At 43.1% G+C, this 15,123-nt stretch overlaps 2 protein-coding genes across 18 annotated transcripts in view; one reads left to right on the top strand and one right to left on the bottom strand.

The window, feature by feature from the left end:
- Positions 1–6,223, top strand: part of LOC147022565 (leukocyte tyrosine kinase receptor-like) — a 475,774-nt gene extending 469,551 nt beyond the window's left edge. For all 3 annotated transcript variants that reach the window (XM_085887264.1, XM_085887262.1, XM_085887265.1), the window contains one exon: positions 716–6,223. In XM_085887264.1, the coding sequence (XP_085743390.1) occupies positions 716–1,045 (330 nt within the window). In that variant the 3' untranslated portion in view covers positions 1,046–6,223. The remainder of the gene's footprint in view (positions 1–715) is intronic.
- Positions 6,224–6,863: 640 nt separating this feature from the next.
- The window catches only part of LOC147022564 (CAP-Gly domain-containing linker protein 4-like), a 151,233-nt gene continuing 142,973 nt past the window's right edge, over positions 6,864–15,123 (bottom strand). For 13 of the 15 annotated variants that reach the window (XM_085887275.1, XM_085887271.1, XM_085887272.1 and 10 more), the window contains one exon: positions 6,864–13,344. In XM_085887275.1, the coding sequence (XP_085743401.1) occupies positions 12,990–13,344 (355 nt within the window). In that variant the 3' untranslated portion in view covers positions 6,864–12,989. The remainder of the gene's footprint in view (positions 13,345–15,123) is intronic. The other 2 variants (XM_085887270.1, XR_015059789.1) reach the window with 2 other exon arrangements.

Genomic DNA, 15,123 nt, shown 5'->3' with positions numbered 1-15,123 from the left:
TTGGTTCACCAATCAAAAGCTAGAAGCTTACCTATTTTGAGGTCGAAAGGTTAAGGTCGCAACAACTGATTTCACAAGTACTGGTCTGTGACCACTTTTGTCTGTCTGTCTGTTCAGGCCACAAATTTTAACCATTTGAGCTTTTGTTATCAAATTTTCAGCAAACCATTATTATGAGAATATGTAGAAGACTAATTAATAAATTTGACATTTGTTCTTTTCTTTATTTGTTTTTAACTTATTTTTGTCAGGTTTAATTTGAGTACAAAGCGAATGTGGACGGGCTTTGTATTTTGGGAGGCTCCCTAGTTTTCATTGTAGTCACTACAAAGTGTGTGTGTGTTGTTGGTGGTGGTTGAGTGGTAAATTGATAATAAAAAGGAGATAAGGAAGGGAAGGGAGAAAAATAATGAAAAGGGAACCATCTGGAAGGTGAGGAAGGGTAAGAGGAGTTTGAGGATTGGTGTACATCGGTCAAAATTTCCTCCATTTTTACAAAAATAACATGAGGGACCCCGAGATGATGCAAGCAGGAAACAAAGAAATCGAAGCCATGGATTTTTTTTTTTAATGTTTATCATAGATTGTACCATTAACTGAAAATTCAATCTCAATCAATGTAAAAAAGGTTTTGCTGAAAGATATACGAGTAGGACACACAAACACACAAGAATGTAATTAGTGCTGTTGTGGATCTGTGCGATCGTACAAGCAGGATCCAGACATCATCCACACTGCACTTCCCAACGAGGAACACCCAAAGATGGAGGACGAGACTCATGGGATGAGGCGGGCAGGTGCTGCTCAAACCCTGACGACTCGTAATGCCGCAAGTGCTGGCTCCGCCGAGGGTTGTGCCAATGCTGTAGACAATGTACAAGCAGCACCTTCCTCTTTGATCAAACATGCAAGCTCAATGAGCCACACCAACAGGGAAGGTTCTGACCTCTGGAACCCCACTTATGGATCTCTCATCACATCATCTACTGCCTCCAGCTATGTTCCTCCCACAGAGGTGTTCTTGGAAGACAGCAGTGATATTTAGCATGAAACCTTCCCTGTTGTAAGACCATTGCCACATGATGCGTCTGCCACACACCATTCTGTTTGTGGTCGAACCAATCAGATATAGAGAGGCAGCTGGGGCAATTACATGGAAAATCCGAAGCCATTTGGCTGACAAAGCAGATCCTGCTTCTTACTGCAGTCCCTGATAAGATAGGTCCTCACTCAGAGTTGGGGAGTCTGATACATGCTGATGGAAGTCAACTTGGAGATGATGAGCTAGCCAATGAAAATCGGGAATGCATTGGTTTTAGATTTACAACACTGCTGCACGCCTTTCCAACATGGAGCTGTCGTGAGACGCAGGATCCGCCTTGTCTACCTGTGCAGAACACATATAGCTTAGTGATTTTTAATGTGCACCAACGATAACTTGATTACATCCGTGATTGTTCAAAGTATTTTAAAGGGTGGAGTCCAGAGAAAACCCACTAATGCAGCAACTTGGACATCGCAGCACCTTACTGCCTTTACCAGTGGCAATATCAACACGACTGAGGGAATCGATAAAAGTTTGTGGTAATGGGGCCTGGAGAAATTATACATCGATTGTAGGTACTGGATCAGAGTACAAAGCCAGGTAGGAAAATGAAAAGCAGGGATTGAACTCCAGCATTCCATTGCATCTCAATATTGTAACAATCGAGTGGGATTTTTGTTTCCACTGCCTGTATTTCCAGATGTTTTCAGCTGCTTTCCAATGCTTAAATAAGTCATCACCAGTTGCACAAACGAACAGAATATTTATACACAAGGGTTGCACATTTTCGTTGTCATTTAAAAACGTTTACAAAGACAAGCCTCAGACAAAACCACGAGGTGTCACGCCACCAGGGCCAATCATTGATTAGAATTATCGAATATAACCGTGTCGGCTTCGAATGGCCTACTCCGCCGAGAAAGTGCTTTGGTTCACTCATGTACGCAGCCTCAATGGCTTCCTTACAATTTACTCTTTCGCAGTGCACTATCCGATTACCTTTCCAATCTTGATTTGTGTAAGATTTAAAACCGATCTTCATCACTACTGGCAGGTGAACACTGCCATCCTGGTACAACAAGACCTCATGAGATGTTGATTTTGTTGCCGGTTAATGGTAAACTGAAAGAAGGTTGAAAAGCTTGTCATTCTTTACGGACGAACACCAAGTTGACCAAAACGCCAATTCAGGAAAGACTCTACACCGACAACTGTGCCTTGGTGGTGCACTCTGAAGAGGGACTACGGGATGTTGGAAACCTCTTCACTGCCACGGCGTACAACTTTGTCCTCACCATCAGCCGAATGAAAACTGAAGGTATATGCCAACCAGATCCTCAACAACCGACTAAAATGCGTGAACAGCCTTAGAAGACACCATGCTCCAAGCTACCAGATGGTTTACTTATCTGGACAACATACTCAGCAACGATGTGACAATTCACCGCAAAATGGATGTGCAGTCGAGAAAGCCAGTGCTGAGTATCTGTCATCACCAAGTTTGGAAACGACACCGACTCTACCTGCAGATGAGGTTCAAAGTCTTCAATGTTGTTGTTCTCACAATGTTTCTCTGAGTGCGAGACATGGACCAGCTGCACCGATGGTGCATTAGAACTTAAGATAGCTTATATATACACGACATTTATGAACGACTGTCGAGCATCAAATGACAGGACTGAATATCCAACACTGAAATCCTAGTGAAGGTTAGCTTGGTCAGCATCGACACTCACCCGATCTGTGCTCAACCAAGATAAACTAGTCGTTTCATCCGTAGTGCGAGACACCCCTCCCTGAAGAAGTCCTCCACCCTGAATTATTTAGCTTCAGCCACCCCAAGCACAGAGGCCATATTAAATGTTTCAAAGACGCTTTGAAACAAAACCTGCACAAACAAACATTTATGACTCAACCGGCGAGTGCCCGCACCACACGGTACCATGCTGTCAGGATGAGCATCCACCACTTCGAGGGGAGAATCTGCACGAAACGCCTGGAAACGCAGGTCCAAATAAGGAAACGTTCAATTCTATGAACACAACCAGTCGATTGGATTAACGACGAGTGTGGCAAATGTTGCCTTTCTCTCACTGGCCATTGGAGTCATTGCTTCTCAAAATCAACCAACAGATCCGCTTGTTAAACGACGTTAGACCACCTGCGAAATGATTTCGTTGTAACTACAACATTACAGTGCATGTTTGGCAGTGAAAACGTTTCTGATTACATTTTGAGAAATTATCACAAAAAAGTTTGAGTTAAATTTGTTTGTACATGCAGGAAAACTGCAGATCATCAAATCCGATTATTCCAATACCGAGAGATGTCCCCGATTCGTCTTATGAGTATCCCTTTAGGTTAAGTGTGGGTTAAACTAACCCGGTGACTCACTAAGACTACCTGCACATTTACAATTCCCCTTTTCATCACGGGTTCCTGCTTGTGAGTGCAGTAATTGACTGTGAATAACACACTTTGTACATGTGCCGAGCTGTGTTGGTGAGTAATCACGATGTCTCCGTTTCCTGACAATTTCTGTCCTCAAGAACTTACTGTGCACGTTTGTGAAACACTTTTCAAAAGGGAAAACATTTCACACACCACGAGTAGATAACTCTAAAACCCCATCTTAGGAAAATATTGCACAGGTGTATATGTACGTATTATATAGATATAGCATATAGGTATAGTTCACGAGTTAAAGGTGAATCATGTGCTTGCTATTATGGGCAGTTTTGAGAAAACACAAACGTTTGAATCTTTCTGTGAATGCCGTGCAGTGGTGCTCACAAAGAGTCAATTTTTCAAACGATCACCTTGTGATCTCTCCCATACACACACCTGAGCTCCATCACTCATGGTGACCCCTCCTTCCCTACGCCCCACCAAACCCACAGCTGAGCTTGATCACTCGTGCTGACCCTTGCCCCTCTTTGGTAACTACTCCGGCAATTATTGAACATCTGAGCATTCTTTTGAGCCTGTTCCCCTCCACATCATTGTCCCTTAGCTCTCTCATGAGCTTCAATTGTTAACCAAAACTTTGGGTGTCTCATCAGATCGGAAAGTCAAATCGCCAATTCGATATAAATAGACATCAGTCTGACGGTTTATTCGACACCGGTCAAAAGCACTTTCTCGTCATAGCCTGCGTCATTAGTGAATGGGTATTGGAATGAGCTTCATTTACAAATTTGTGCCTCTGTTTGAGGTGCAACTCTTACTAGTGAGGTGAGGAGCAGCTGTACCACAGATGCTCTTCATTTTACACTCCAAGGCCCCTGCGAATCAGAGCAGAAATTTGAAATTTGGCCCAGGTACCGATAACTAGCTTAACCCTTGTCAAAGTACACAGTGTGATATATTGAAGGTCCACCAGCTCACGGAAGGGTCACATCCATCTGAGGGATGATGCACATTGTGATGCAACGTCCTGCCTGTGAAGAACCAATCTGACAGTTTATAGTCAGGTGGGGGAAATCAAACCCAGGCCGCACAGCTCGGAGGCAACTGTGCTACCTCCGCACTATCCCGTGGGATAGAAACATTACGAGCCCGAGCAAGACTGAAATGTGGACCGTGACAACTGGCCATCTTTGTTGCACATGACACAAAAATGTGTTTAACACAAGATTGTGTAAAATTTGCAGTGTATACATCCACACGTGAAGTCGATGTGCGAAGCGCTGCTCCGGCGCATGCTCCCATCCCTGACCTGACGTTAAGTCACATTGATCGATGACGTAAAGAGTGAAAGTGCCCACACAATTGTTACGTTATCAGCTGCACTGAAGATACACTTTATTGATTATGTGTACATGTTTTAAATGTTGTTGGCTGTTTTTAACTCTTGTGTTTAACTTTTGTGCCTCAATTGAAATGTAATAATACACAAATTATTGGAAACTCCAACACCACTGTGGTAAAACTATCGCCGTGGTAACGTCACCGTGAATCACACATGAGTAGAGGTGTAACTGTTTATTTCGTATTTGTACATGCATAATTTACATTTTCACAATGAACAAAGGTTGCCATGCCAACGACATAAAGGCAGAGTCTAGTCACTAGTGGCTGTGCACTTCAGGATGCAATGCAGAAGCACGACAGGTACATACCGAGCGTCGTTCGTCTACCGAAGTGCCATTTGCTTGTCTACGTGATTAATAAAGCACAATTGGAAAATGCTGCGTCAGGCTTTGCGCAAGTTTTATTTTGTCACGACAATGAATATTGACTTCTGAATCTTTTTATAAAAATATAATACGCTTTAAAAACAAGCAAACCTATTTTTGGCACACCAGACATTTTACACTCCAAGGCCATAAAATACAACCCATGTCACTCTGATGGAAACGTTCACAAAAGCTTCCGCCATGATTCCTGGGAAGCATTCGGCACACTCGACAACTTGAAGCTTTTAAAAAAAAAAAAAATTGCTGGTAACTGTTAAAGTCTTAGACATAAGGAACTTTGTTCCACAGCAATACTAAAAATCCCATATGCTTTGCATCCTCGACTCCCATCAACTCAAAGCACAGTCTAATAGCTAAGTGCTCGTTCCATATTAGGAGCCCTGTTGCGCTTGATCACTCTTGCTGACACCCCATAGCTAGAGCTGAGTTGATCATTTGTGCTGAGCACATGAGCCTACCTACACATTGATGAAGAACAATGCATCAATCAAGCATTTCATTATTAAGGCAATCGCTCTGTGGGTGTATTTTTTGACAAGTGTCCGATGTACAAAAAACAAACAAACAAACAAATGATCTGCTTTACTTACACGGCAAGGCGATGAGAGCTGAAGACATTGTCCACTTTCCGCGCAGATGAGACATCACACTGTATATTCGAGAATTAAACATCATACCAAAGGACATTCCACATATAAGAAACATTCGATGTTTCAACAGTACTTTGTAGGCATTTAGGCCACTGTTGAAGAAGGATCCTTTCTGGGGCATGGGGGGGAGGGGGGGAACTATTTTCAAATGCTCTTCAATAAAGTACACTTTGCACATCAGGGTTGTTGTACAGTATTTGTTCCTCAATATTTCTGTTTATCTAAAATCCTTGCAGTATGAAACACATCGTCTTTGTGATGAAGTCTGAACGAAGAAAACACGAGCACATGACTGAAACTTAAAAAAAAAAAAAAAAATCTGGCTTGCACACTTGGCCCTTTTGGTTATTCATGGTTTTGAGATCATTCTCTCGGGATTGCAAAATTCATTTTTGTTAATTTTCCCCCTCTGCTTCCCCATGACCTGATTGGTCAAATCCAGTCTGATGTCATGCTGAGTTATGCAAGATGAGAATTTCCTGAAAGTATACATTGGCAGAAAGCCTGGTGTTGGCTTAACGTTTAAGGAAGCTGGCTTAAGATCTCAGAGTCCTGAATTTGAGCCCCTGTCATGCTATTTAAATAACACCAGGTGGGTTGACTCAGTCTGTTATCCTTCTGAGGTAGGCAAAATGAGTACCAGCTTACTGGGGTAATAAGCCATTTGAGTATCCTCCATCAGAGTGACATCTCATCCAGGAACGTACTCCTTAGCCAAATGAAACTGCCTCGGCAGCCCTATGTGCCTCATGGTGTGAAAGGAATGGTTATTACCTCCGCCACCGAAGGTGGAAGGACGTTATTGTTTCACCCCTGTGTTTGTCTGTTACTTGCAAAAAAAATCAGATTTTTCAAGTATATTGACTGGTCGTGTGCGTATTCTGTTTGCTTGTCAATCACCTATAGGTCACATTTTTAAACAGATTTTCACAAAAACTTCACTACCTGGTAGAGTAGTTCGTCTTAAGCGGGAAGCCTTTTTTTTTTTTTCGTCAAAAGGTCAACATTGGCCAAAGGTCAACAACTTTGTCAAATTTCTAAAATCCTCAATTTTCATCCAACTTACTTGTAATTTTAAGAGGATTTGCATATTTGGTCATTGAGTTCAACCACCAACTATTTTTAAAGTCAAATTTGTTTTAAGGATTTCACAAGTGTCGACATCTTTCATGTTTTTTTGTGTGCAGGATATCTCAAAAAGTAGTGGACGGATTTGGTGGGCATGTTGGATGGTTAGATTTTTTTTTAGACAAGGACGAGATGATTAGATTTTGGTGAAGATCCGGATCTGGCGAGTAGAATTTTCAGTGATATTTCACCATTGAGAGATCGAACCAAAAACGATATATAGCACGATATCTCAACAAGTTGTGGACGGATGAGAAAACAGAGGTGGATGAGTTGGTTAGATGACAAGAACAAGCCAATTAGATTTTGGTTCAGGTCCGAATGCAGATCCGACCGATCAGTGGGATCTGAAACGTGAACTGTTCAGCCTGGCGGTGGTATGCGCTCTACCAAGTACCGTTCCAGTTGTTATGGTCTGCCTTTCGTCTTGCGATACTCCGTATTTGTTGCCATGCCCCTACTTTCAATAACCTTTTATTCCATAAGAATACATGCCGTGTACTGGCCCACCATACAATCCTTGCACAGCGTGCCTGAAACTGTTTGGGCTTTTGGTAAATCCATGGGGGAGGTAAAATTGGGAACATTCACTTTAAGACCGGCAGGATTAGCATTTCCGACAAGTGGACAAGGGGAAAACCACCCTAACCACTTGAACGTGACCCCCTTTCCTTTTGACCATTTATGAAGCTGCAATAGCTTTGGCATGGCCCGTCTGCCAATACGATTGTGTATACATATATATATATATATATATATATATATATATATATATATATATATATACTTATATTTGTTTTTTAAAGGGTCTTCTCGCTAAAGAGTTGCATCTATTAGGCAGGAACATAGCAGAGGCATGAGCTGTTCCCTCTCCAGGGTGCACTGGTCTATACAATTGAGAATTAAATTATCACCCCGGTATTGGCTGCAGTATAATCTGATGGAGATGTTGGGGGCTTTAACTCTGCTAAGCTCATGCCGAATAACATTGCTGATTTGTGAGGTGAGCAAAATATCCTTGTTGACTGACATAAGCAAACGGCGACAGGTAAAGATAACTCGAGGTTGTATAGCCAGGTATGTGTTTGATATCGTATTGTTAGGTTTGTGCGGTAGATGGAGGAACTTCATTGTAAAGGTAGGATTGTATAGAGTAGCATGTCCATGGACGTGTCGGAGACATCTCAATGTAATGTAAGTCGGAACACTGTGAGCACAAGTTGTTACATGTCACCGTGGTAGGGTTTAAGGATAATTTCTCCCAGAGTATGTGATTGCCCCATGTGACCTTTTCCTTTGTTCTTGTATTTACAAGAACGGCGATAAAAAGGAATCACATCCTTAAAACAACAACAGAGCCGAACATTCCAAGCAGGCAAAAAAACCTGCTGACATGAATTACAACTGGCAAACCATGCCCCTGGGGTGGATGATGGATGGGCATGAGGTCAGAAGGTTCGGGGGAGAGGAGAGTTGTGTGAGGTATGCGATTGGAGGCAAAAAGGATCTGGCTCGCTGACTTCCCATCGACACGGTGAGGAAGGCTGCACGATTCGCGTGTTCGGGCTGAGACGAATTTGTTTGTGTGCTGGAGCAAAATGCTAGCCATTGACTGTTCGGCTGAGTTGTGAAGCGTATACATTTCTGAGGAGGGAAGAAGAGCGTGCCTCATGGCCTTATCGCAGGGCCTCGAAATCGTCTCGTCGTATGGTCCAGGATGAAGGTGGGTGATCGTGGTGAGCGGACCAGGCGCAAGAGAGGAACGGTCAGCATATTTGCTCATGAAAAGAAGCTGCATGGCGGTTTCTAAGCCCTCGCAGCGACTACGCAGTTTTGACGATGCCATTTATGTTCATTAAACCCCTATTTATTAAGATTGCTTGTGTCTGTCTATTTGCTGTGGGTTTGAGTGTAAACCCTTGTTCTCCATCCTTGCGAGCGCCTCTGGTGCATGCCCTTGCCGCCCTACCGTCCCGCGCGCACTGTTATCTCCAAGGAACTCAGTTGTTCGCCTCCAAGGTAGAATCGTTCGGCTATCTGGCCAGGTCGGTCTTAACCGGCGTGGACACAACAGTATGTTTGACTTGTTCTTCAAACCTTCTAAATCATCCTTTCCACGGAATCCTGACATAGACTTGACATTTGTCAGGACCAACCTTGCGATCCTTTGTTATATTTAGAAACTTGTGCACATATCTCCAGCCAATTGGAGCCAGAGATACCGATGACTGTGGGCTAACCAATGGAGGCTCAGATTACCATTGACGTCTTAACTTATGAACCAATCAGTGTTATGTTCAAGTTCTGGAGTACCAAACATATTGTTACGAATTTGGGAATTTGATTGCCTTCAACATTCAGGTTCCTTTAGTCAGTTATGTCGATAAGTGCTTGTTCCCTAGATAGTTCACCTTCCATTGTTTAATGGGCAGAAATCGATTAAGTGCGCTGCGAGATTCAATTTAATAGTTAGGGTGCGATCATAACACAATGGAGATGCCCCTCCCCCTCTTCTGCGAAGAGGAAGAAGAGCCCTCCCGTCCAGTGATTCATGACGTCAACAACTCCCTCCCACCCGTGGTTGAGCGGGGGATGGAGCACGAGGGCATGAGTCACGCCGGGAGCAGGGGAGGGGGCCGATAAGAATAAAGAAGAGATCCTCTGCTTTGTTCGGGCTGGGCTTTCAGTTGTAGGCCTTCGGGTTCTGCTTGGCTTGGGTTAGGGAGGAGGCTTTTTGAAGGCTTTCTGCTTTGGCTTGGCTTTTAGTAAGCTTTTTGCTTCGGCTTGGCTTTTAGCAGGCCTTTGGGTTCTGCTTGACGAGGGTTGAGGCTTTTGGTTCAGTGAGCTTCGGTTCTGCTTGGCGAGATGGAGGCTTTTTGCTTCGGCCTGGCTTTTCAGCAGGCCTTCGGGTTCTGCTCGGCTCGGAGTCATTGGTCCTCGCTTTGTTCATCGGAAGAGAGTTGAGCTGGTTGCTCGGTTCGAGCTGCTGGTGGTGGCTTCTTGCTCTTGGTTCGTGTTGTGAGAGGCTTTTTGTTCATCGGAAGAGAGTTGAGCTGGTTTCTCGGCTGGCTCTTCTTGGTTCGTGGAGCTCTTTGTTCTCCGCTTGGTTCCCAGCTTGGTGCGACTCATCGGCCTCATCTTGGAGGTGGTTCTTCGAGATAGCGACGCATCGGCACCTCGTCTGACCAGCACGTGTTCAGAAGCGCGAGAGGATTCGCTGGAGCTCGGGAAGGATCGCGGCTCACGGCGATTGGATCCAGCTCGCTCTCGCTGGAGCCCGGGTCTGAACAGCTTGAAGATAGGTTCGAGATAGGTTCTGGGTTTCAGCTCATCTGTCCTCCGAGCTGGAATCAGTTATTAAAGGCATGTGCCACCATTTCGTGTGTGTGTGTGTGTGTGTGTGTGTGTGTGTGTGTGTGTGTGTGTGTGTGTGTGTGTGTGTGTGTGTGTGTGTGTGTCCATGGGCCTGTCTAATAAGTAAGAAACTGTTAAGTGCTTTGTGTGCTATAAATGATTGTATTGCATTTCGTATAGTCGGTATAGTTCTGCTCTTACGTGCTTCCCTAGTTCCACATTATTATTAATAAATACCCCAATTGTTAAATGTTTTCAGCTCGTCGCGTCGATTCTTTCATTGACTGAGCATTTCGTGTGTTGGGAGTTAGAAAGCCATTGGTTTGCCGTAAAAGGGGGACAATCGGACAGACGGTTCTTGGTGATTAAGCCACTCGGAATTGCGCACGGGACAGGCTCGCTTAAGCGGCTTGTTCCGTCCGAGTTCCGTCGAGGGTGGAATACCCTGGTAGTTGGATCACGTGGGTATTTAGGTAAATTGAAGATTGGCAATCGACCCTACCCCACGTGGTCTGCCCATTGGCGTATTTCGGTTCTTGCACAAGGACCCGTCGGCCTCGGAGTCTTCCGGGCGGCGATCTATATTCCGGGCGATCGGTCAGGCCGACTCGACTTACAGCTCCTTCAGAGCGGTCGGCTCGCGGCCGACGCACTGGCACCATAACAATATATATGTAATATCAGGGCCTATAGAAAGTCTAAACCTCCTTTCAAATTTTTCTTCTTTTGTTGCCTCATAACCTAGAATTAAATTACATTAAATCAGACTTTTTCCACCTTTGTTTACACATCGTAACCCACAACTTCCAAGTGAAAAACAAATTCTACGAATTTAAAAAAAAAAATTAAAAATACAAAACTAGAATATCTTGGTTGGATAAGTGTCCAGTGTCCACCCCCCTGGGTTAATACTTGGTGCAAGCACCTTTGACATCAATTACAGCTGTGAGTGTGTTCAGGAGTGTTGATGGACAGGAATCCTCAAGTCATGCCACAGATTATCGATTGGATTTAGGTCGGGACTCTGACGAGGCCACTCAAGGACATTCATCTTTTTGTTCCTTAGCCACTCCAGTGGAGCTTTGGCTGTGTGCCTCGGGTTGTTTTCATGCTGAAACATGAACTTCCATCGAAATTTCAGCTTTCTTGCAGAGGGCAGCAGGTTTTACTCCAGGATTTTTCTGTACTTTGTTCCATCCATGTTCCCTTCCATCCTGATAAGTGCCCCAGTCCCTGCTGATGAGAAACATCCTCATAACATGATACTGCCAACACCATGCTTCACAGATGGGATGGTGTTCTTTGGGTGATGTGCTATGTTGGGTTTGTACCAAACGTAACGTTTTGCTTTTAGGCCAAAAAGTTCCATCTTGGTTTCATCAGACCACAAAACATTTTTCCACATGACTTCAGAATCTCCGGAATGTTTTTTTGCATACCTCAAACAGGACTCAAGGTGGGCTTTTTTGAGTAATGGCTTCCTTCTTGCCACCCCACCACACAGGCAAGACTTGTGGAGTGCTTGGGGTATTGTTGTCACATGCACACAGTAACCAATCTTTACCATAAAGACATGTAGCTCTCTCAAAGTTGCCATTGTCTCTTGGTGGCCCCTCTGATCAGTTTCCTCCTTGCTTGGTCATCCAGTTTGGAGGGACGGCCTGATCTCGGCAGGGTCTTGCTTGGTAGTACCATACACCTTCCACTTCTTAATGATCATCTTGACTGTGCTCCAAGGGATATTCAAGGCCTTTGAAGTATTTTTATACCCATCCCCTGATCTGTCCCTTTCCACAACTTTATCCCAGAGGTCTTTTGAAAGCTGCTTGGTGCTCATGGTTGAGTCTTTGCTGTGAACTGCACCACCCAGCAGAGGAAACCGAGAGGAAGAGCTGATTTTATTCTGAAATAATCTGAATCACTACAACGTAACACAGGTGGAGGCCAATTAACTTGGTGTGTGATTTTGAAGGTGATTAGTTACACCTGAGCTAATTTACAATTGCTATTATAAGGGGGGTGGACACTTATCCAACCAAGATATTCTCGTTTTGTATTTTTAATTAATTTTCGGAAATTTGTAGAATTTGTTTTTCACTTGGAAGTTGTGGGTTACGATGTGGAAATAAAGGTGGAAAAAGTCTGATTAAATGCAATTCAATCTTACAAGGAACTTCAATGCAGGAAGAGGACATTCGGCCCACCCCTGTGCTGGTATTGTCAACTTCTGGTTGTTTGTCCATGCTGTCCTTTTAAATGCTGAGTGAGAGTCAAGCACGGAAGTAGCACATACCATGTTTAAAGTCTTTGGTATGGCACAGCCCGGGGTTCAAACTGCTGACCTCCCAGACTCAGAGTGGACGCTCAAAGCATGACGCCACCGAGTCTGCATGGTTATATTTTTCCTTTAAAACAACTGAAAAGGAAGTTGCTTTTCCTATTAATGCCATGGCAGAGCACTTCATGCTGCAGCAATGGAACAGAACTTGGTCTGGAAATCATGAAAGCAAATGAATGATGAGATATTATTTGAGAACAAAATTGCTTTGCATTCTGTACAGAAAAATTCTTAGGCCATTGTCAAACTTGCTGCTTTGGTTAACAGGGCAAGTATCATGAGGAAGGCCTCATGCCTGCGTCTCCAGGAAGAAGCTTTGCTCCATTAATTCCATGATAAGACACACGGCCAGGCCTCACCATGAGCCCATACTTTGGCCGGCATTCAAAATACCTGCGATCCGCCACCTTGCCATTGTTGCGTCCTCGTGGACCCCGCAGCTCGATGCCCAGCCACGTTCCCAAAGCAAAATCCACAGTACCCACAAAGCGGATGGTGCCAATTTCCCCTGATCCTGCCAACATGACTTGCATCCCTTCCTTAAGCTTGGGAAGTCCTTTGTTAGACGGTGGAAGCACAGGTCCCGTTGAAGCAGCAGGACCCAGAGACGGACGTTGATGGTCCGAACTTCTGGGAGGGCCGGGTATAATGAAAAGATGTTATCACTGAAATCACTACAAATTCAAATAACTTGATTCAAGTTCTTAAACATGTTACATCTCTGGATCATATTTTACATTTTTTTTTTACACTTCAGAGGAGCAAGAGCAAAAAAAAACTAAAATGTTACAAAAACTTGTGTGCTTGTGCACTTTGTTGGAGAAATAATCACATTGTTTGAGCAATTATTTAATAATCACGTTCTTCAAACAAGATATCATCAGCCACAAAGAAACCTTTAATTCATACCACCCGGATATTTATTACTGGTTAATATTAGGAAATTTGAAGATCATATTTAAAGGACTTATGTGAGGGAAAGGTGGAGGGTGAGTGAGACATTGCAATCGAGAAATGACAATGCTTTAATTAAACAATGGAAATTAACCACGAAGAATAACAATCCAGCATTACAACATTAAATTACTCATTAGAACACTGCACAATGCTGAAATTACTCATTATAACACTGTACAATGCTGAAATTCCTCATTACTAGTACGTGCCCATACGTGCGTGCCCGTACGTGCAAAAGAAAACAAAAACTTTCATACCGCGTGACAGAAACAACAACCACACAGGCCGTTCCTTCGCTCGCATGCCCGTACGTCCGTGGCCGTACGTGCAAAAAAAAGGAAAAAAAAAAAGAAAAATTGTGACGTCATAGCACCATGTCCTGTCATTGGTTTGGTAAATAAATGGCCATAACTTGGGAACCACTTGTCCGATTAATATCAAACCTTGAAAAGGCTCAGGGCCCCAGCAAACTCAAACTCAGGGCCCCAGCAATATACCTGGCAAGTTTCAATTAGATCGGACCAGTGGTTGTCGAGAAACAGCGGTCGCAGACAGACACAGACACACAGAGATTGCTGGAATTAAAGATAGATAACACTGTACAATCCTGAAATTACTCATTATGAACACTTTACAATCCTGAAATTACTCATAATCCTGTACAATGCTGAAATGACTCATTATAACACTGTACAACCTTGAAATTCCTCATAATACTGTACAACCCTGAAATTACTCATTATAACACTGTCCAATGCTGAAATTACTCATTAGAACACTGCACAATTCTGAAATGACTCATAATACTGTACAATCCTGAAATTACTCATTATAAACACTTTACAATCCTGAAATTACTCATAATCCTGTACAATGCTGAAATGACTCGTAACACTGTACAATCTTGAAATTCCTCATAATACTGTACAATCCTAAAATTACTCATTATAACACTGTCCAATGCTGAAATTACTCATTAGAACACTGCACAATCCTGAAATGACTCATTATAATACTGTACAATCCTGAAATGACTCATTCTAAACACTTTACAATCCTGAAATTACTCATAATCCTGTACAATGCTTAAATGACTCATAACACTGTACAATCTTGAAATTCCTCATAATACTGTACAATCCTGAAATTACTCATGAAAACACTGTCCAATGCTGAAATTACTCATTAGAACACTGCACAATCCTGAAATGACTCATTATAATCCTGTACAATGCTGAAATTACTTATAATCCTGAACAATGCTGAAATGACTCATTATAACACTGTACAATCCTGAAATGACTCATTATAATACTGTACAATCCTGAAATTACTCATTATAATGCTGTGCTGTGCATTATAATTTATTTGCAATGGCTGCTGAGTGATTTTAAATGGTTTTTATTCCTTCGAGTTAAATTCGTTTTCAAAATATGAAGAACCTTTAAGGAC

This window comes from Eptatretus burgeri, chromosome 7 (assembly GCF_056783735.1).
Source record: "Eptatretus burgeri isolate ZD-2024b chromosome 7, Ebu_testis_v1, whole genome shotgun sequence".
NCBI lineage: Eukaryota > Metazoa > Chordata > Myxini > Myxiniformes > Myxinidae > Eptatretus > Eptatretus burgeri.
The sequence above is the reverse complement of the archived record's forward strand: the minus strand, read 5'-3'. Positions and strand labels throughout refer to the sequence as shown.